Genomic DNA, 23,768 nt, shown 5'->3' on the forward strand with positions numbered 1-23,768 from the left:
GACTGGAGTGCCTGCGGGCTGTTTATCATTCTCATTCATCAGGTATGTGGTTTTAATGGATCTATGGAGACGTTATTTACCTTGTCTTTCACTTTAAGTCCAACAGATTTTGGCTCCACGTGAGCGAACAAATAGTTAAAATTAGTCGCCTCCGTACCTATATCAGCGATCATAATTTACGCTTCGGCTTGACAAAAGTAATGGTTTTTCGTTCATTTTATTGTTCTCCTCGTTTTCATAAATTTTTGTGAAGATTCCATTGGGACTTGGTTGATGTTCAGAGACTATTGATGATGATGAATTATGTGAATAACTTTGGAACACCCAATGATTGTATCACCTGTGACGCGTGATCTTTGAGTTGTGGTCATGTGGCTGCAGGTAATGTACGAAGTTTGACAGACGGCGGACAAATAGATTGAGTAAGCGCTTTGTTTGTGCATTTGTTACAAGTTTGTTTAGAGGCAATGAACTATATCATGTGAAAATTATGCAAGATACTGGTTAGATACACCCACACATTTGTATTTTTGGGCAGATACTCAAAGAGAATGATGTTTTTCTAGGGATATCGCCCCCAACATGCTGAACTTGGAGCGAATTCCAGATCAAGTTGGATACCTAGTGCTAACAGAAGATGGAGCTGTTGTTGCTGTAAGTGTTTGGCTCTCAGATTTCACACGCGTATTGTTTAACTGCTATTCTGTATGAAAGTATAAATTAGCAAAACTACATTATTTTAATTATGTAACTTGCTTGTTTTGATTAGATTTGGAAACCCATCTTTAAAATTGTGACCTTAACCGTAATTACTAAGTGACAAATTTCTTTTACATTTACTAATCTTCTACGAAATGTTCCTCAAATGTTTTTAGACACGGACTAATGCTTCCGATTAACCTGCATGATGATGTTTCATGTAGGCTTTGGTTCGGAAATTATAGTTTACCTGTGGGAATCAAATGCTTGAGACGCCAGAAATATTCAGATTTATTACAGATATGCAGAGAATCGTATTTAGGCATCAATAGAAACGTTATGTACACAAGACTTAGAAAATTGTCAATGCTATGTAAAGCTGTTACCTAGTATTCGAAGTTAATCTCTTTTCTTACTCACAAGAAACTGCACACCTTATGCTCGCTAGATTAAACCATTCTCAAAACAAGTAGTGCTCAGATTCTTTATTTGCCGTTGAACACATGCAGTGAAATAGGCATTACAATTATGTCAAGATACATAAGAAGTTACTACGTTAGTGGGTGTTTACATTACAAGTAGAAATTATTTATGCTACATTAATCAGTATACAGTATTGGAATCGTAGACTTAAAACTCAATTTCTATGTTACAAGTATCCATGAATTCTGTGAGACTGTAGTATGGATTGTCTGTTAACCATTTGTGCAGTTTACTTTTAAAATTATTGAAAGGTGTATTGAGTGCAGTATGTGGTAATTTGTTAAATAATTTCAAATAGTTCACTTTGTGAGAGTTGCCTGTTTTTGTCAGCCTATGTTTAGAAATGTCAATACTCTTTGTTTCTTAGTGTGTGTACTTTCTGGTGTTCTGTCCCTGACAGCTCCATCTTATGGTAGGACCAATACCTTCCTTTCGGAGGAAGATTGGATGCTGTGCGGACAGCAGGAGCACCTCTTTGTGACCTAGCGAACAGTAGAAGAGAACATCACATTTCTTGGAAAATTTCAAATAACTACTTATAACTGAATTCACTGTTTGTTCATCATTGGTTTGATTATCTTCATTTTATGGGTATAAATTTCAGGGTGCTCAGTTATGTTTAAAGTATGTCCTCATGGTGGTCTTCACAACACTTTTATACGTTTTCCTCTGACCCATCTTCTGCTTCTGTGTTTCTAAATGTGTTGTCAGTGTGTTAACACTTCTATCATGGAAGTAGACTCTAGATCATGTCATGAGCTTGCTTCCTATTTGTCCTGTGTACAGTGGATCTGTCGTTACAGTTTATTTTGAATGCTCCTGAGTCACTGTATCGCTCACATTTTCTCTCCAACTTTATGATTTAATGTATTTTCCGGGTTTGAAAGACTGTGCTGACATGAGCTGTATGTAAAGATTCTGTGTATCACAAATTGGAAGAAGGCATACTTCTACCTTCCGAGATGACATTTACGAGGGGGGACCCAAAAGAAACCGGATTATTGCCATAAAAATTTATTGATGAACCTTTTTACAAAATTACTTCAGTCACCTTCAAAATACTCTCCATTACATGTGATGCACTTGTCAAGTCTCTTTTCCCACTGTTGGAATCATGTTTGGAACTCTTCAAGTTTGGTATTGTCCAGTGCCCTTTGCGAAGCTGTTTTTACTGCCTCCACATCGTCATAACGCTCTCCTTTTAGCGGTTTTTTCATTCGTGGAAATAGGAAAAAGTCGCACAGGGCTAGGTCCAGCAAATATGGAGTGTGGGGAATGACAGACCACCTCTGAGGTGCCAAATAGTGGGTCACTCGTAAGGCCGTGTGTGCTGGAGCGTTGTGATGCAGAAACCAGTCACCTTATTGCCAAAATTCTGGGTGTTTCCTCCTCACATCCTCTCGCATACACCTTAAAACATCCAAGTAAAAGTGCTGGTTAACAGTCTGGCCAGGGGGTACAAATTCCTGATGCACAATTCCACGAACATCAAAAAAGACAATGATCATCATCTTCACATTTGACCTCACTTACCTTGCTTTTTTTGGTCTGGGAGAGTTGGGAGTCCTCCACTGGCTTGACGCTTGCTTGGTTTCTGGGTCATACCCGTAACACCAACTCTCATACCCTGTAATGACTTTGTTCAAGAAATTTGGATCACATGCAATCTGTTTTCAAGCCCTGACACACGTTCATGCGGATGGTTTTTTGCTCCTGTGTGAGGTGCGGAACAAATTTAGCAGCAACATGTCTTGTGTGCAAATTCTCACTCAAAATCCACTGGCACAAGCTCCAACTGATTCCTGTCTCTGCTGAAATTTGGTCAGTTGTTTGACGACGATCCTTGTTGATCTTTTGGCGGACCTTTTCAATGTTCTCCTCATTTCGCGATGTTGAAGGGCGTCCAGAAGGAGCTTGGTCTTCAACACACCTCACCACGGTTAAAGTGCCCAAACCACTCTAAAACTGGTGTGCGGCTCATAGCGTCCTCCTGGTAAGCTTTCTGAAGCATTTGGTGTGTCTCCGTTGCAGTTTTTTTAATCAGGAAACATAATTTCACATGCACTCTTTGTTCTTTTAAAGTTGCCATAATGACTTCGCAGAGGTAACCCGCCAACAGTAAGAGAAACACAATAGAGTGTGTAAACTTTTAGATGGCAGACCTCTCCCTAGTCCTGAATCGGTAGAAGTTGGTAAATGTCGCGAGGCTTCGGTAGGCACACAGTTTAGACTGCTGCCAACATTACGTAGCTGACTGTGTTGTACAAGGTAGCCATTGTCGTCTGCTTTGTTATTGTTTTGCGCTGTACTGTTCTGCGTGTTTTTATTGTGCAGTTGTGCTAAACATTATCAAAATGAATGAAGAGGCAGTTGCTGGCCCATCTCTGGAGTCACCAACGACCCCTACCGGCAGGCCTACGGTTAGAAGGAAACCAGTATTACGTAGCGATGCTTGCAACGATTTCAGTTTTGTTTACGAACAACATTTAAAGTGAGTTTTACTTCAAAGCCTTTTGTCTGCTAGCCCCCCCCCCCCCCTCCCAGCGGCTCCACTCCCCTTGCCAGCCAATGCTTGTTTCCTCCTCTCCCCGCACTCCCCTCACAACTCTGCCATCTTACAGTTAACACACTGTACCACACTTGCACGTTCAGCTCTACACTGACACTGTCTGCACAGCTATTTCATGAAGGTTTCTACTAAAACCATCTAGCATGAGAGCACTGCACTATGTCTACGAGTGGCAGCGCCCTCGGTGTCCGGTTTCTTTTAGGTCTCCCCTCGTATAAGAATATCGGTGTTCCTCAATTTCCTGTGTATACCTATTTTATGCCTTCCACCATTTTTAGTAATTGCTAAATCCAAATGTGTTATGCTGTTCTCTTTTTCTAGCTCAATCATAAATTTAGGGTACGCAGAGCTTCCCTTCCCTGCCACTTCTCGTATTTTATGGGCATTACTTCTGTATAATACATCATCTGTGTTTCTTCTGTAATATTTGATTTTCTGTTCTATGTCCTGGTTTGCATAAGAGAAGTTATTTTCTAGGTCAATTGCAAAAATTTTCTGTTTTGTCCCAGATTATCTGTTACCCATTGATAACCCATATGTCCACTGATAAATATGGTTGTTGAATTTAGTGTTAAAAGGAAGCACAAATTCCAAAAGTTCTGTTAATTATACAAAGTCATCTCTGCCAGTTCTGTTTCATCAGTAAACACTTACATTATTTGAACAGAATCATTAATCTCTATGTTTTATATAAAGGTTTACAGTGTCAAATGACACCAGTATTGAGTCTTCCCGGACATCAATTTCATTGATAAATACTGTGACTTCACTGCAGTTTTTAACACTGAAGGATCTGCTGAAGATAAACATGGCTTAGATTTTCCAGTTGTTCACTGTATTCAATGTAAAACTGAGGTTTTGTGATCTTTCTTTTCCTTTTTACAAATATATACAGTTTAATACCTTGTTGTGCCAAGTTTCACCTCTGGGCACTTTTATTTATTGAGTGTGCATAGTTAAAATTACAAAAATAATAATTACTACCACAGCAACATTTTAAGTCAAAATATGATCAAAACTGAAGTTTTACAGAGCTCAAGCGCACTTGTGTGTGTTACCAGATGTTATATTTAGTTGAGTTCTGCATTAATGTATTGCTGCCATGTGAAAAGTTTGTTTTAACATTGTGTAACTGTACCCATTTTAATTATGTTTTTATAATGTGTAAGATTATTTGGCATTTTAAAAACTGTCAGTCATTTTGTAAATATTACCAAAAAAAAAGGAAGCCAGTACTACCTCTCAGCTGCCACTTGAATTTCGTTGTAGGTTTTAGCAGGGCTGTTCATAGCCATTCCACTTAGGCATAAGTTTTGTTGAAACTGATGTTGGATGTTGTTTTAAAAGTTTTGAGTCCTGATGAGTGAATTTTTTTAGTTTCGTGCTTTTATTGCCTGGTAATATACAGGGTGTATAAAAAAGAATCATCTAATTTTTAAAAAGTCATAACTATCATACTATTTGAGATATGTGTGTGAACAAGGTACTGTTGGAAAGAGCAAACTCTAGAGCTTTACATGGTTCCCGTGAGGTAGCAGCAGTGTGTGCCCATTTCAGTTATAGTGAAAATGATGTTGGGACAACAGAAAGCATTTCGTGTTCTATGTTTTGCTGAGTGCGGGTCAGTAATAACTGTTCAGTGCGACTTTTGTACTAGGTATGGTGTGTATCCTTCTGCAGCACAGAGCATTAGACAATGGCATGAACAATTCTGAGAAACAGATTGTTTGTATAAAGGCAAATCGCTGGGCCGTCTTAGAGTGCCTGGCACAGATGTCGAACACATTTGCCCTAGTTTCACGTGGAGTCCGCAGAAATCCGTTCACTGTGCAGATCAACATGCCCCCTCCATTGTCAGTCTGGTGTGTATTGCATCAATCTTCACTTGTGAAACCATATAAAATTCAGCTACTGCAAGCTCTTCATGAAGGTGATAAACAATAACGTGTGGAGTTCTGTAATTTTGTTCTTGGCAAGATGGAGGATTACAGTTTTCTTGATTTTCAGTGATTATTTCTTGTAGGGATCCATAAAAGACTCTCTTTATGTGCCTCCATTACCAACAACAGTTAATGAACTGACACACCATATAACAGCAGCTTTGAAAGCTGTAATTAAAGACATCTCGCTGCAGTGTGGGAACAATTTGAATACTGCATTGACATATGCCATGCATTTCAAGGGGTAGCATATTGAACACCTATAAAAAGGTATGAAAAAATCTTTGAGTTTCCCATTCATCAGAAAAACAAAATTCATTTTTATATGTTTTTTAGTTTCAGAAATATGGATGTGCCAAATCGGATGATTCTTTTTGATACGCCCTGTATAACTAATACCTCTCATTCTTATATTCATTCAATCTTAGTTACAGATCTGATTATGGCAGTAACCAAAAATGTCTTACAAATATGTGAGGTGTGATTAGGAACTAATATTAATCAGCTACTTGAAAATTGAAAAAAAATACGATTTCAGATATACTTAGCCCACTATTTTTAACAGGGTCGGCTTATTCTCAATGCAATTTTGTGAGCACTTTCCGATACCTTCATCAAACATCTCTCCTGCTGCCTCTTTGGCCCATGATACTCTGGACCTAATTATCTGTAGAAAACTTTTTTCCACCCATAAATGCCACCAGAGATGAACAGATAAAAAATCTGAATGTGCTGCAGTTAGTGGGGTGCATGATGTCCCAGTTGAATAAATCAAATAGTTGTGGTGTGGCATTGGCTCTGTGAAAACATGCTATGTCGTGCAGCAAGCACACTGCCTTTAACATTCCCTTACTTTTGTCCTGTATTAACCTCTGTAGTTTTTTACAGTTCATAGTACCATACAGCATTAATGGTTTCTTCCCACAGGAAAATTACAAGGAGAAACCCTTTGTTGTTGCAACAGACAGTGGCCATGTTTTTTTATACAGAAAGAGCTTTTTTCTGGATAATGAGGACGGATATTGCCATAGCATTGGTTGTCTTTTCGTATAGTGGACCACTCACGCTTTGTCACCTTACACAATAGTCAACAAATTGTTCACCTTCAGTTAAAACTGCTAGAGTAATTCCCTTGAAGATGCAATTCTGTTGACTTTGCCTTGATTTGTGATATGTTTTGGTAACTGTCTTATGTTCAGTTTTTGAAAATCAATTATATCAGTAGTTTCATGCAGAAAGGATGTGGAAAAATCTGGAGACATTGTATTCGTCTAGTACAAAGCGAGTTTGTAGTCATCATGAATCATTTTTTCAATCGTGTTTGCCATCTAATCAGTCAAGTTGAGGACTGCTCACTCCTTCGTTCATTGTGAACATTCATTATGCCAATGACACCATTTGTACACATTAGTTTAATTAATTATGCCATCCCCATATACAGGTCTGAGTTTGTTAAAAATCTGGACTGTCACATTTCCCTTTGCAGGAAGAAACTGTATAATGCTCCTCACCTCTAAGCTGGTGGAATTTGGAATACACTCATTTCAACGCAGCACTAGAACAAATGTTTTCAACTGACTAAGACAAATGAGTGTCCATTCTACTGCCAACATCATGCCCTTGAATGCAGTGCTGCCAACTTCGTTGAAAAAATCATTTCAATGTCAGTGTTACTTTCTGGACATTCCTCATATTAAGCAATTCAGACAGCTGTATTTACAAGAATCCATCATGATCACAGACTTGCAGACTTTTCAAGGAAATTTATTTAGTGTTATTAATTATGATATTTCTCTGGCAGTGCAAAAATATATGATCATCCTGAAATCACCTCAGGAAACTTTTGACTGGTTGCCTTAACGCCATTGCTAGATCTCTAGAGCTTATATGGTATTAAACAGTGTTGTAAAACTTTGAACTTTGATTTCTCGAAAATACTAGAGTGCATTTTACAAGAACAGCACTTGTTACATCCGAATAAGTTCTAAAATGGTGTAAAACATGTGAAACATGATATGTGCAGTGTACGTGTCTCTTATTAGGTAATGCAAATGTCAGAGGTTTTTTAAAAAACTGTCATACATTGTCTGTTGGGTACTGTAGCAGCAATGTATGTCTTCTTGCCATATGGATAAGCAAAAAATAAAGTGTGTGTGTGTGTGTGTGTGTGTGTGTGTGTGTGTGTGTGTGTGTGTGTGTGTGTGTGAGAGAGAGAGAGAGAATACCTATTTCCTTATATTGGTGTAAAGTTTCTTTAATGGTGTGAGATCGGTGGAACATAATGTATCTGAGAGAAAGAAAGCTTCCTTCCTTTCTCAGTAGTAAATGAGTACATACATAAACTTAACTGTTCTATGTATAGTTGCAACTACGCTTATGAAATAATTGCATTTTTCTTGTGGTGCTGTGTGAAGTGTCTTAGTGTGGACTTTTTCTCTAATCTCTTCTGAATGTTTTCAAATGCTGTTTTAGTCTGGAGGTGAACTGGAGAATGATGAACATGTTGCTAATGTGGTTACTGGTCTCATAACTATTGCCGACAAGGTGGATCCAGTAGCATTTCAAAATGAAGAAGCTTTCAAGAGAGTCTCAGGTGATTATGTGAACATTTTATTTGAAATATGTGTATTCATCATTTATTGCCTTATCGGGCCTTTAAGGCCTACAGCAAGAAGAACAAAAGGAAAAGTAAAGACAAAAAGACTTACAAAAGTACTCTATACAGTAGTAAAAGTTACATATGTACATTACAGCTTAAAGAAGAAACGAAAAAATAAACAGGGCATTCAATCAAAGGTTTAAAAGGCAAGAGGGATACATTACAGAAACAAAAAACAAAAAAAAACACACACGCAGTGTCTGTCAATTACACGAGAGGAGGGAGCTGTTGCAGATGGCAGTCCATCTCATCCGGTCGTTGGCGTCCTCCTCCACGGCTGCTGGTTCCACTTCTTTCAGGATCGTTGTTATCCTATCCTTCCATCGAGTTCTTGGGCGTCCTCTAGGGCGTTTTCCTGTGGGTTGAGAGTGGAGGACTCTGTTTGGAAGGGATCCGTCTGCCCGTAGGATGTGGCCAAACCATTGGAGTCTCTTCTGCGCCAATATTCGTCCAATGTGTGGCTTTCCATACCGCTGGTATAAATCTTCTTTTTTTCTTCGTTCCCATTTACCTTCCATGGCATTGTAGATGGGTCCATATATCTTCCGAAGTACCTTCCTTTCAAATGCACATATTGCTTCTTCTGCTGTTGCTGATGTTGCCCAAGTTTCACAGCCGTATAAAAGTACTGGTCTCACCAGTGTCGTGTATAGGTGGATCTTGTTCTTCTGCGATATCAGCCGAGATCTGAAAAGATTGTTCAGGCTAAAGAACATGCGATTAGCATTTGTTATACGTTGCTGTAATTCTTTCGTTACTTCACTTCTATTTGTTAGTATGGAGCCCAGGTACTTGAACTCTTCAACTCGTTCGAAGGTATGCCTGTCGACATCAATGGAAGGAGGGAGATCTCGGCGGCGTGATACAACAAGATATTTAGTTTTTTCCTCGTTCACCACCAGCCCAATTTTCTCTGCATTGTGGAGGAATCGGGAAGTATCCCTGCGTACTTGCTCTAGAGTGTCGCCAAGGATCACAACATCATCAGCAAATGCCAAGATTGTGTCTGCTCCCACCATCTCCATCTCTCTGGTTCGACAAGTGTCACGGCTTACTTTTTCCAGGGCCAAATTGAATAATATTGGCGCCACTGGATCTCCTTGTCTCAATCCATTTTGTATACTGAATGATGGTGATAGTTGATTACCAAACCGCACTTGGGCCGTAGACTGAGAGTAGCAAGCAGCAATTAAGCGGATGTATTTTGATGGGATGCCAAGTTCCTCTAACGTTTCCCATAACGTGGCGCGGTCAATGCTGTCATAAGCTTGTCGAAAATCGATGAAGATGAGGTGTAGATCCTTATTGAATTCGTAGAATTTTTCTATCAACTGCCTCAGAGTAAATATGTGATCAATTGTCGATCGTCCAGCAACGAACCCACATTGATAGGTCCCTACAATTCCTTCAGCCAGTGGTTTCATGCGGTTTAGTAGCAGTGTTGTAAAAACTTTGTAGCCAATTTCAAGTAACGAAATCCCTCGGTAGTTGGATACATGAGTAGCATCTCCCTTCTTGAATATGGGACATATGATTGCTCCCTTCCATTCCTCAGGAATAACTTCTGCTTCCCAGATGGTAGAAATTAATCGTTTCAAAGCACCCACCAGTGTTTCCCCTCCCAAGCGAAGCATCTCAGCTGTGATACCACTACCTCCTGGAGCCTTGTTGTTCTTGAGTGCTTTTAGGGCAACACTGATTTCTTCCTCAGATGGTTCAGGGACTTCAACTCTGTCAAAACGGGCATCCGTCTGTGTTGTCCCTACTGGTGGGTTGTCGGGATTCAATAGGTTTTCAAAATGTTTTTTAAATAGGGTTGCTTGCTCTTCTGGCGGTACAACTTCACCCGTCTCATTCGTTAGGACCAATGTACGTTGTCTGTATGCGCCTCTGGCGAATCTTGAGGCCTGGAAAAACGAGCGTGACGACTTTGCTTCTTCGACTGCAATCAACAGACTTTTGTGGTGGTCCCGTTTCTTCTTTCTCATGAGTTGGTCCGTGTTACGCCTCGCTTCGTAGTAAGCTACCCTTGCTTCTTCCGAGAGTTGCTGTAGCCATTTTATCCTCTTCGCTGATCTAATCTCAACAGATTCTCGACATTGTTCATCGAACCAAGGTTTACTTCTTCGTTTTGCATCGCAAACTAGTTCTTCATTTGCACTTTCTAACACTGCATTCCTCAGCAGCATCCATGCGTTCTCCACACTGGTAGGGTTCTCTGTTATTGTGAGATGTTCTGCAATTTTTTCTTGATAGCGCTGTCTCACTTCTACATCTTTCAACTTATTCTTGTCGAAGCGGACCATCATTTCAGAATTTCTTCTCCACATGGTTGAAAGTTTCAGACGTAGTTTGACTACCACTAAGAAATGGTCTGAATTCATATCTGCCCCGCGAAATATGTGTATTAATTAATAAATAAGTTTTCAGCTTGAAGATTAGTGTAGAGGAACTGAGATCTTAATTGTTGCCACAAAGTTCTAGTTTTCATGTATTCATTTAATATTGGTATAGACTGAGTTGTGATATGCTAATGTGTTACTCTCAGAGGTAAATATTACATTGCTAATCATGACAGTACTATCCATTTGCATTTTGGTGCTCTGCTTATCTATAATTTGTGTCTTACTGATACACTGTACGAATGATTGTGTAACAAATTGACACCAGATCACAAAATTAAACATTTCATTTAAAGATTGAAGTTTGGAACAGAACTGTGTCATGGTTAAACATAGTATATATAAATTTGCCAGAGGTAGATGAATTTGATTCTATGATTTATGGGAAGGATTCCTGAAAATAAATATGAGTAGGGGTGGATATGCCTGAAATGGAGGCATTTAGAGACCATGTATATAGTGGTACATAGGATTTGACACCATAGTGGTTAACAATGATCTTCACCTTTTCTGGTACAATGATTTCTTGAAAACTAGTATAAATACTCCCATTCAACTATTGTTGTTCTGGAAATTCCAGACAAATTGCACAAGTTGGCATTTCCAGGCTGGCACACCATTCTTAATCTGATTGTAATATTAGGGTCATTCCATGTCAGCTCAACCAGGGGTCCAGCTCATAGTCTCAGATTTGACTGAAATTCAGTACACTAATTCTACCATGTGCGGAACACTTGTGTACAAAGTGTTAGTTTCCCCTGCCAATTAGTTCCAGAATTAGGACTTGTGAAAGAAGGTGGCGTGACCCGGAAATTGCAGCCCGCATCTGGCAATCTATCTTCAGACCCAACTTCAGGTCTTAATAAATTTGGAACTAATCCACACAGTCTAGTGAAATTTTTACACCCCAGTAACATCCATTTAGAGAACACACTCCATGAATCAAAACACCAAAAACATATTTCTGAGGGAAAATAAAAAATTCCAAAATGTGATTTAAAAAATGCAATACGTTAAAAGGTACATATTGTAGGTGCCCTCTATGCCAAATATAATTCACTCAAAAGGGTATACATTTTTTGTGGTGAGCTTATGGGACCTAAACACACACAGAACTCATCATGCCCATATCAGTCACAAAAACTGAGTAACATGCACACGAAAATACAAAAATTGGAAAAATTACCTGGAGAACATGGATTTTCAAAGTGTGGTAGCACAAAAGGGACAACTGGTATCCAAGCCAAATTTCACACACTGCATAAGTAGACCATAATGATATATGTCTAAAAATTTCAGCATATTACTGCAGGACATATGTGTACAAGGGAAGTTGATAGACGTATTTGGTGATGTGGCCATTGTTCCACAACACAATTTTGTAAAAACATATCGTAAACTGTTCTGTCTCTTATCCTCTCCCACAACTGTTTAATCACTAAGCAACAACATATAGATAGATTAACACAACCTGTCATTAATGTTTACTGCACCTTAACTACTAAAAACCAGTTGATTGTGCTTTGAACAGAAGCTCTCCCACACTTTAGCTACTGTACTCTGTACATTGAGTGGCAAATTGTACTGTCTTTCTGACACTGTGGTAGGAACTGGAACTGTCATAAGAATATGTTCAAAAGGAATCCAACACCTGTCTGCCAAACGTGGCCAATGAAATGATCTTGCTGGTCCTGTTGGTGCCATGAAGTTCACAAATACATCACCTTCTGCTCCACAGCACTCTGCAACACATCCTAAGTGCCATTTGTCATCATAAACATCAATAACATAGCAACCTGGTTGTAAGTTGCTGCTTTTGCTTCTGAATCGAGTCAGACACACTGTGAAGACACATGTTGTGCATGAACCTATAGTTATAACTGGAAAATCTGCTCATTTGCACATTGTCAGTCCGCTGGAGATAAGTGATGATGGCTCCTTGTGCCTGCAACAGTTTTAACGTGTTCTAGTTTCCTTTTTAGCAACTCTTCGACTGATTTCACCTCATCCTTTGAAACATAGAATGATTGTATGCCAGAGATATTTTTCTGTACCCAGGTAAATAATTGAAGAGGTGTTAGAATGTGACCTTCTCTAGGGTGCTGCAGACTAGCTCATGATGCCAGGTGCTTAATGGTAGCACCAATACCATCACATACATCTTTACCATGACTTGTTGCGAAAAAATTCCATTCTGCGTGAATCTGAAAATCATGGTAATGCATGCATAAATTGAGATTTTTACAGTTTTTGTACTGACTAGCTGCCCCATCACTGAAGTATTTCGCAAAATCTATGTAAGACAGCTTGTTTTTCACATATGCTATGACAGTGCGAACGTGGGCATGAACTGCATTGGCATCATGAATTAAACAGTCACTAAAAATGCACAAGTCCATGACAGACACATTACCTGATTCACCTCTATATTAAATCACAAATGGCTGGAGAGTTGCTTGACTGTTGTCCCAATGATATCCTTGGATGGCATCTTGAACTATAAATGCATAATTTTCAGAAAAGTCCAGTATTACTATAATTTCACCTTGTTTCAAATTATCCTTACAAAACTGGAGATAAGCAGATTGTGCTGTTGCTGTGAAGCTGTGTGTGGTCAGTTTGTCCATTTTTTGACAACACATTTCAACAAAATCTTCCACTGTACTTTGCTTTGTTTCAAGACCTGTGCGATCCATGTGTGTCCATTGTTTATAAGAAACAAGTTCATCGTCATCCATAAGGAGTTCACCATACAGTTTGTTATTCATGTGTTCTGCAAGATTTGCCTTACCAGGACACTTTTCACACCTGTGTATCATGCACGGGTAGGAACTGATGTCACACACTAGCAGCTTCATTGCACCTTTGTAATCCAGACCAGAATCCTTTATAGCAGCAAACATCAGCTTAGCATTTTGATGGGTCTCACATACACAAACATTGTGTGTGCCCCTTGCACTTACAGGCACAACCCATTTTGGCCGAAGATTGAAAAAAGATGATAAACCTACTTTGGTATTGGAATACTTTTCCTTGAATTCTACATGTAGTTCTGATATGTTGCATAGCAACAGTCTTTTTTTGCATCTGTACATGTACATTTCCCATTTTCACCATTACATAGTCTTTTTCCAGGCATTATTCAGCTGTAGTCATTATTTTCATAAAACTCCGACACTATCACCTTTATTTCTGAACTCAATTGCTTACCCTGAGCCTACTGAAGTTGTGGAAGAACTCCTTTGGTTGCTTTTATTTTCCTAGCTTGCTTTACCATATATGTCCCCCCTGCGGGTCCGGGGTAAGAATAGGCCCGAGGTATTCCTGCCTGTCGTACGAGGCGACTAAAAGGAGTTTCAACTGTTTCGGCCTTCCATGTGATGGTCCCCCTTGGGGTTTGACCTCCATTTTTCTAAATTTCTACAGAAGTACGAGCCTTTTGGGGAAGGACACCTTACGTGGTGTACCACTGGTCCTAAGTGCACTCAGACCTTGGCACTCAGCATTGCACCGGCGTTGTAACCATACCCACTATTACTCAAATTGGGCCTAAACGCCTTTTGGGTTGTCCCAGTTACGCCCATAGTGCGTCTCCATCTGCACCAGCGATCATGATGGACTTTCCATGGCACCAGAAATCCAGCACGGTAGCCAGCCCGTTGTGGTGGGGTCGTCATGTACCCTCTAGGTTGTAGCCCCCTGACAACACAGGGATTGTACTGCCGATACCTGAGCTGCACCCTCCCCACGTCGGCCAAGGAGTAGATGCCCGTCTCCTTGGGGCATCAGGACTCCTGGCAATGGTCATCCTGCCAGGTGGCCCTTGCTGCGGCTGGGTGGCGCCCGTGGGGAGAGCCCCTGGTCGGAGTGGGTGGTATCGGGGCGGACGTTTCGCAGATGAAACGTCACCACGTATCGGGTCGCTCTGCGGCCGAGTCTTTCAAAAGAAAAAGTACCGTTTCTGGTTCTGGTTCTCCTGCCCCTTCCCCCTTGGCCACTCCATGGGAGGAGGGACAGGCCCGCCGGCTTGGAGCGAAGTACTTCCCCCGCTATTTGGTCTGTTCTCGAACCGATGGGGGGACATTCGCCACCTCCAAGCCCATGTTCTTTGTTCAGCACATTGAGGACATCTTCGGGGAAATCGAGGCTCTCAGCAAGATGCGTTCAGGGTCCGTACTTATCAAGACCACGTCCGCCACACAGTCGGCGGCGCTCCAGGCGTGCGACCGCCTAGGGGACATCCCAGTCTCCATTGTCCCACATCTGGCACTCAATAGGACGCAGGGGGTTATTTTTCATCGTGACCTCCTGCTACAATCTGATGAGGAGCTCAGGGCCAACCTGGAGCGCCGAGGCGTGCATTTCGTCCGGCGAGTCCAGCGCGGCCCCAAAGACCGTCGCATCGACACTGGGGCCTTTATCCTCGCCTTCGAGGGGGACGTTCTCCCGGAGAAGGTAAAGGTAATGTGCTACCGGTGTGACGTGCGACCCTACGTTCCGCCTCCTATGCGCTGTTTTAGGTGTTTGCGCTTTGGGCACATGTCGTCACGGTGTGAGGCTGAGCCCCTCTGTGGCGATTGTGGCCGTCCTCTTCGTGAGGAACATACATGCACCCCACCACCTCGGTGCGTTAATTGTCCTGGCGTCCACTCGCCTAGATCCTCAGACTGCCCCGCATATCAGAAGGAGAAGAAGATACAAGAAATCAAAACTTTGGATCGGCTGTCTTATTCTGAGGCCAGGAAGAAGTACGACCGCCTCCATCCCGTGCCATTGACCACTTCATTTGCCTCAGTTGTGTCCACTCCTTCCGCGGTATCCTCACCCCTCTCCTGTCCCCCCTCCGCCTCCTCCGCCCATCAGGGGGCTCTGCCTCCGCCTCCAAAATCCCTCCCTTCCAAATCCTCCTCCCCCGTGGCCCCCACCCCCTCTGCCGCAGGGGCCGTCCTTCCTCCTCCTTCTCCCCACACGCCACCTGAGAAGCGATCCTCTTCTCAGGCGTCCATCGGGGACACGTTCCGGACCCCGGCTTCCGAGGTCTGGCGTTCCAAAACGGACCCCGCGCGTGAGGACCTTCTTCGGGTCCAGCCCACCATCCCTGTGCCTCCTCGGCCTTCCAAGAAGGCCTCCAAGAAGAAGTCTCTATCCCCCTCTCCACCCCGGCGCGTTTCGACTGACGCTCCATCCGTGAGTCGCCGCTCCCGGCCGTCCTCAGTTTCGCCGGGACGCTCTGCTGCCAGGCGCTCAGCTGGCCTTTCGTCGGCAAATGATGCTGCCCCTCCTACACAACCAGGGACAGCGGCCGCAGCTGGCGACCAGTCGATGGAACCGGATCCGCCTCCCGTCGGTTGTAGCGTTGTTCCCTCGCAACCTGGCCCCCCGCGGCCGTCGAGGTGACCAGCTCTTCCCCCGTCTCGTTCCCCCAACTTTTTGACTAGCGATGGCGTTGTTTCATTGGAACATAAGAGGTATTCGATCTCATCGGGAGGAATTACAACTGCTCCTCCGCCTGCACTGTCCGCTCGTCCTTGGACTCCAGGAAACCAAGTTGCGTCCGACTGACCGTATTGCCTTTACCCACTATACCTCGGAGCGGTATGACCTTACCCCTGTGGACGGTGTCCCAGCTCATGGTGGGGTCATGTTGCTCATTCGGGACGACGTCTATTACCATCCCATCCCATTGACCACCCCACTCCAAGCAATAGCTGTCCGCATTACTCTTTCTGCTTTTACCTTTTCAGTTTGTACCATCTACACTCCACCGTCGTCTGCCGTTAGTCGGGCTGACATGATGCACCTGATCGTTCAGCTTCCCCCGCCGTTTTTATTGTTTGGCGACTTCAATGCCCATCATCCCCTTTGGGGCTCTCCTGCATCCTGTCCAAGAGGCTCACTCTTGGCAGATGTCTTCAACCATCTCAATCTTGTCTGCCTCAATACCGGCACCCCGACTTTCCTCTCGGACTCCACTCATACCTTCTCCCACTTGGACCTCTCGATATGTTCTACCACTCTTGCCCGTCGGTTCGAGTGGTATGTCCTTTCTGACACCTATTCGAGCGACCACTTCCCCTGTGTCGTTCGTCTCCTGCACCACACCCCATCCCCATGTCCTTCGAGCTGGAACATACTGAAAGCTGACTGGGGACTTTACTCATCCCTGGCGACCTTTCCGGACCACGATTTTCCCAGTTGTGACAGTCAGGTCGAATACCTCACGGCTGTTATCATCCATGCTGCCGAACGTTCCATTCCTCGTACTACTTCTTCACGTCGCGTTTCCGTCCCCTGGTGGAACGAGGCTTGTAGGGACGCTATCCGTGCTCGACGACGTGCTTTACGCACCTTTCGCCGCCATCCTACGTTGGCGAATTGTATTGAATACAAACGACTCCGAGCGCAATGCCGTAGAGTCATCAAAGACAGCAAAAAAGCTTGTTGGGCCTCTTTCACCGGCTCCTTTAACAGTTTTACTCCATCTTCCGTCGTTTGGGGTAGCCTGCGCCGGCTGTCGGGTATTAAGGCCCACTCCTCGGTACCTGGCCTGACCTCAGGTAATGCGGTCCTTGTTGATCCGGTGGCTGTCGCCAACGCCTTTGGCCGCTTTTTCGAGGAGGTTTCAAGCTCCGCCCATTACCATCCTGCCTTCCTTCCCAGGAAAGAGGCAGAAGAGGCTCGGCGACCTTCCTTCCACTCGCTGAATCTGGAAACCTATAATGCCCCCTTTACTATGCGGGAACTCGAACGTGCGCTTGCACTGTCCCGGTCCTCTGCTCCGGGGCCGGATGCCATTCACGTTCAGATGCTGGCACACCTTTCTCCGGCGGGCAAAAGCTTCCTTCTCCGTACCTACAATCGCGTCTGGACCGAAGGTCAAGTCCCCATGCGTTGGCGTGACGCCGTTGTTGTTCCTATACCCAAACCCGGGAAGGATAGACACCTTCCTTCTAGTTACCGCCCCATTTCTCTTACAAGCTGTGTCTGTAAGGTGATGGAGCGCATGGTTAATGCTCGGTTAGTCTGGATTCTTGAATCTCGACGGCTACTTACTAATGTCCAATGCGGCTTTCGTCGCCGCCGCTCCGCTGTTGACCACCTCGTGACCTTGTCGACATTCATCATGAACAACTTTTTGCGAAGGCGCCAAACGGTAGCCGTGTTCTTCGACTTGGAGAAGGCTTATGACACCTGTTGGAGAGGAGGTATCCTCCGCACTATGCACAGGTGGGGCCTACGCGGTCGCCTGCCCCTTTTTATTGATTCCTTTTTAACGGATCGAAAGTTTAGGGTACGTGTGGGCTCCGTATTGTCCGACGTCTTCCTCCAGGAGAACGGAGTGCCTCAGGGCTCCGTCTTGAGCGTAGCCCTTTTTGCCATCGCGATCAATCCCATTATGGATTGCATTCCACCTAATGTCTCAGGCTCTCTCTTTGTCGATGACTTCGCGATCTACTGCAGTGCCCAGAGAACATGCCTCCTGGAGCGCTGCCTTCAGCGTTGTCTAGACAGCCTCTACTCATGGAGCGTGGCAAATGGCTTCCGGTTCTCTGAAGAAAAGACGGTTTGTATCAACTTTTGGCGATATAAAGCGTTCCTTCCGCCATCCTTACATCTCGGTCCCGTTGTTCTCTCATTCGTGGACACAACTAAGTTTCTAGGGCTCACGTTGGACAGGAAACTGTGTTGGTCTCCACACGTCTCTTATTTGGCGGCCCGTTGTACACGTTCCCTTAATGTCCTCAGAGTTCTTAGCGGTTCATCTTGGGGAGCGGATCGCACTGTCCTGCTTCGCTTGTATCGGTCCATTGTCCGATCGAAGCTGGATTATGGGAGCTTCGTCTACTCGTCCGCTCGGCCGTCCCTCTTACGCCGGCTCAACTCCATCCACCATCGGGGGTTACGTCTTGCGACCGGAGCCTTCTACACTAGTCCTGTCGAGAGTCTTTATGCTGAAGCTGCCGAGTTACCGTTGACCTACCAGCGCGACGTACTGCTGTGTCGGTATGCCTGCCGGCTGTCGTCTATGCCCGACCACCCCTCTTACAAGTCCTTCTTCGCCGATTCTCTCGACCGTCAGTACGGGTTGTATGTGTCTGCCCTGATGCACCCCGGAGTCCGCTTCCGTCGCCTGCTTCGACAATTGGATTTTGCCCTCCCTACCACCTTCAGAGAGGGTGAGAGCCCGACACCACCTTGGCTCCAGGCTCCGGTTCATATTTATCTCGACCTCAGCTCACTCCCGAAGGATGGTACTCCGGCTGCAATGTATTGCTCACGGTTTGCCGAACTTCGTGCTCGACTTGCCGGTCACACCTTTATTTACACCGATGGCTCCAAAACTGACGATGGTGTCGGCTGTGCCTTTGTCGTCGGGGCCGCCACATTTAAATACAGGCTCCTCGACCAATGTTCCAGCTTTACGGCCGAGCTTTTTGCTCTCCATCAGGCCGTTCAGTATGCCCGCCGCCACCACAATTCATCATATGTACTCTGCTCTGACTCACTCAGTGCTCTTCAGAGCCTTGGAGCTCCCTATCCGGTCCATCCCTTGATACAACGGATACAGCAGTCCCTTCATTCTTTGGCTGATAACGGTGGTTCTGTCAGCTTTCTGTGGGTTCCCGGACATGTGGGAGTGCCTGGGAATGAGGCTGCGGATGCTGCAGCCAAGGCTGCAGTCCTCCTGCCTCGGCCAGCCTCCCATTGTGTCCCGTCATCCGACGTTCGTGGGGATGTCTGTAAGAGGCTTGTGTCGTTGTGGTGGGATGCTTGGTCATCCCTCCAAGGAAACAAGCTCCGGGCAGTAAAACCGCTACCAACTGCTTGGACAACATCCTCCCGACCATCTCGGCGCGAGGAGGTCCTTCTGACCAGGTTGCGGATTGGGCATTGCCGGTTTAGCCACCGCTACCTGCTCTCCGGTGACCCAGCCCCGCAGTGCCCTTGTGGTCAGGCATTAACAGTGCGCCATGTTTTATTGTCGTGTCCCCGTTTTAGTCAATTTCGTGTTGGCCTGTCCCTGCCATCTACTTTACCGGATGTTTTAGCTGATGACGCTCGAGCAGCTGCTCGTATTCTGCGTTTTATAACTTTAACTGGCTTGTCCAAGGACATTTAATCTTTTTACTTATTTTGTCTGCATCTTTGTCGGGTCCTTCTGGTGTCCCCTCCATCCCCTTGAGTTTTACCAGATTCCATGTGCTCAAACAACAGTGACTGGGCGCTAATGACCTCAGCAGTTGAGCGCCCTTAAACCCAACAAAAAAAAAAAAATACCATATATGTAGAAACATTTAATTCCTTGCAGTGTAGTCAATAGACCAGCTGGAAGGTGCAAGGGTAAGAATAGCTACTTTTTTCTGGTGTGTGGATATGGCACATTTTTCTTTCAAATCATGCACAATTTTGTCCAAATCAGAGCATTTCTGGCATGATTTTTGTTCCTTTGGAGCAGATAGTTCTTCCACTACCACCATTATTGTGTCATCTATTTTGTGTTTTAATTCCATTTGAGCTTCTTGTAGTTTTCTTCTACCATAGCTGGGTCTGTCTCTTTTTCCCAACTTTGTGCGTCTTCATGGGAGACAAACCAAGAGCAGTCACTGAAGTATTTAATTGCTCATCCGCTGTGGTTGTAGGTGGCTGATACTCTTCGTCACTGTCATGTAAATTATCAGAATATTCTTCATTTTTTAGCAGTGTAACACACCTGTAACATAACTTTTGTCCTGGTTTCATGTTAAGTCACATGCACTGATTCACTTTCAATACTGATTTTTTATCAATTTCTCTGAGGCTACACTTCACCGTCTTCTTATGAATCCGAAATGGATCAAAACAACTTCTTTGTAGGAAAGAATACTTATCCAGAAACACTTTCATATGATTGACAACAAACACTAAAGTTTCCTGGAACTGTACTTCTTGTGCCCACAGGGTGTATCCCAGATCTCCATAGCAACAAATCTTGGTCCGATTCATCCAGATCATACAGTACAAAGCGAATGCCACATTTTGTTCCATATGTTTTATAACATTCAGATGCTTGTGCTCTACCAATACCGCAACTTGTTTGAACAAAAGCACCACTAGTACACTCTTCTGCCTTCATACTGACTTTCCACAATAGTACTGACCAGTCTGAACTAGAATCTTAAAAACATGAGTAACCTGTAATTGTTGCTTGTTTCCTTTGTTGTTCCTGCCTAACAATGAATTATTCTGTCCCGGAAAACTACCATTGTTTAACTTTCTGTTGCCTAATGGTTCCCAACAATTGCTGCAGCTTTATCTGAACAAGCTGTTTGCATCATCACTATTACTTGCTAAATCGTGTTAAAAGAAACGTAACCAAATACATCTGTCAACTTTTATTGTACACAAATGCCTTGCAATAACAAGTTGAAATTTTGCCACATATTATATTATGGTCTACTTATGCAGTGTTTGAAATTTGGCTTGGATATGACTTGTCCCTTTTGTGCCACCACACTTAGAAAATCCATGTTTTTCACGTAATTTCTCAAATTTTTGTATTTTCGTGTGCATGTTACTCAGTTTGTGTGACTGATATGGGCAAGATGAGTTCTGTGTGTGTTTAGGCCACATTAAGTCTACCACAAAAAAATTTATACCTTTTTGAGTGAATTATATTTGGCAAAGAGGGCACCTACAATATGTACCTTTTAACATATTACATTTTTTAATCACATTTTGGAATTTTTTATTTTCCCTCAGAAATATGTTGTTGGTGTTTTGATTCATAGTGTGTGTTCTCTAAGTGGATGTTACTGGGTTGTAAAAATTTCACTGGAGTGTGCGGAATAGTTCCAAAGTTATTAAGACCTGAAGTTGGGTTTGAAGATAGATTGCCAGATACAGGTTGCAATTTCCGGGTCATGCCACCTTCTTTCACAAGCCATAATTCTGGAACTAATTGGCAGGGGAACTTAAAATTTTGTACATGAGTGTTCCATACTTGATAGCATTGGTGTGCTAAATTTCATCAAAATCTGAGACTATCAGCTGGAACATTTTCTCAGATTAGTTGAATTGACATGGAATGACCCTTATATAGTCTCTGTGAAAAATTATGCCCTGGGTTTTGTTAAAAAGCGACTCTGCTCTCTTGAGAAGGGTGCCATTCTGCCACTCTCCGAACATATCCAGTGTGTTCCATGAAGGATTGAGGTTTGCTAAGGTGAAGTATGGAGGGGACAAAATTTGTTTCTGCATGGCAGCAGAGAGGTGTCAACATCATCCATGTTATCAGGCTGAAAAAAGTGTTGCTGTGGTCCACGATGAATATAACTACATTGCTACTGAAGTAAGGACACGTCATAGTCTACAGGAGAGCATTTGCCATTGTCCAGCATTATTCCCTGTAATTTTTCCAGAGGAAGACAATCTCATTGACTGCCAATGTTTAGTAGAGGGGGGACTGTAGAGTGGTACAAAACTGAACACCTGATTATGTTACATAGTACAGAGTAGGTTCTTTGATGACAAAGGTTCTCCATTTAAGTATTAGGTCTACAACTTTGTTTCCTATTACCGACGTTATTCTTACAGCTGCGGAACGTTCAATACCACGCACCTCCGAATTGCCCCGGCGCCCCCCAGTTCCTTGGTGGAACGAGGCATGCCGTGACGCACTACGTGAGCGGCGACGTGCTCTACGCACTTTCCGTCACCATCCTACTTTGGCCAACTGTATCTGCTATAAGCAGCTCCGTGCGCGATGCCGTCGCGTCATCCGCGATAGCAAGAAGGCAAGCTGGAAATTCTTTATTAGCTCATTTAACACCTTCACTCCCTCCTCGGAAGTTTGGAGTCGGCTTCGACGGTTCTCAGGCGCGCCTAGTTTCTCCCTGGTCTCTGGGCTCACTGTCGCGCATGATACCTTAGTGGACCCCGTCGCAATTTCTAACTCGTTGGGTCAGCACTTTGCTGAGATTTCGAGCTCTTCAAATTACCCGCCAGCGTTTCTCCCGAAGAAACGTGCAGCAGAAGTGCGACATCTTGCTTTCTCCTCTCAAAATCACGAAAGCTACAATACTGTTTTCTCCATGCGGGAACTCCAACATGCCCTCTCTTCTTCTCGCTCCTCCGCCCCAGGACCGGATGGAATCCATGTCCAGATGTTGCTGCATTTATCAACCCATAGTCTGCGTTACCTCCTTCGCCTTTATAATCGAATTTGGACCGACAGTACCTTTCCCAGACGGTGGCGGGAAGCTATTGTCGTCCCCGTTCCGAAACCTGGAAAGGACAAACATCTCCCCTCTAGCTATCGTCCCATTTCTCTCACGAGTAGTGTCTGTAAGGTTTTGGAGCGTATGGTGAATTACCGTTTAGCTTGGTGGCTGGAATCCCGCAGTCTTTAACACCTGCCCAATGCGGATTCCGAAAGCATCGTTCTGCAGTTGACCATCTTGTTGCTCTCTCCACTTACATCATGAACAATTTTCTCCGGAAACGCCAAACGGTAGCAATATTTTTTGATCTGGAGAGAGCATACGATACCTGTTGGAGGACAGGCATCCTCCGCACACTGTTCTCTTGGGGCTTTCGAGGCCGGCTGCCCCTTTTTCTTCGCGAATTTATGGCAGAGCGCACATTTAGGGTGCGGGTGAACACTACTCTCTCCCGTACTTTCTCCCAAGAAAACGGGGTACCCCAGGGTTCCGTGCTGAGTGCTGTACTGTTTGCCATCGCCATAAATCCAATTATGGATTGTCTCCCTCATGATGTCTCGGGCTCCCTCTTTGTGGACGATTTTGCGATCTACTACAGCGCTCAACGGACCAGCCTTCTTGAACGACGTCTTCAAGGATGTCTCGATCGCCTCCACTCGTGGAGCATCGAAACTGGCTTCCGTTTCTCACCCAGTAAAACCGTTTGTGTCAATTTTTGGCGACGTAAGGAGTTTCTTCCGCCCTCCTTACATCTAGGTCCTGTCAACCTTCCGTTTTCAGACGTCGCTAAATTCTTGGGTCTTATGTTTGACAGAA

At 43.9% G+C, this 23,768-nt stretch overlaps 1 protein-coding gene across 3 annotated transcripts in view; it reads left to right on the top strand.

The window, feature by feature from the left end:
- Positions 1 to 276: 276 nt before the first annotated feature.
- LOC126161670 (ragulator complex protein LAMTOR4) overlaps positions 277 to 23,768 on the top strand; it is a 46,057-nt gene continuing 22,565 nt past the window's right edge. Inside the window, exons 1-3 of one of the 3 annotated variants that reach the window (XM_049917670.1) lie at positions 277 to 381; positions 567 to 654; positions 8,164 to 8,284. In XM_049917670.1, coding sequence (XP_049773627.1) covers positions 583 to 654; positions 8,164 to 8,284 — 193 coding nt within the window. In that variant the 5' untranslated portion in view covers positions 277 to 381; positions 567 to 582. Of the gene's footprint in view, positions 482 to 566; positions 655 to 8,163; positions 8,285 to 23,768 lie in introns of all 3 variants that reach the window. The other 2 variants (XM_049917669.1, XM_049917668.1) reach the window with 2 other exon arrangements.

Source organism: Schistocerca cancellata, chromosome 2 (assembly GCF_023864275.1).
Source record: "Schistocerca cancellata isolate TAMUIC-IGC-003103 chromosome 2, iqSchCanc2.1, whole genome shotgun sequence".
NCBI classification, from domain to species: domain Eukaryota; kingdom Metazoa; phylum Arthropoda; class Insecta; order Orthoptera; family Acrididae; genus Schistocerca; species Schistocerca cancellata.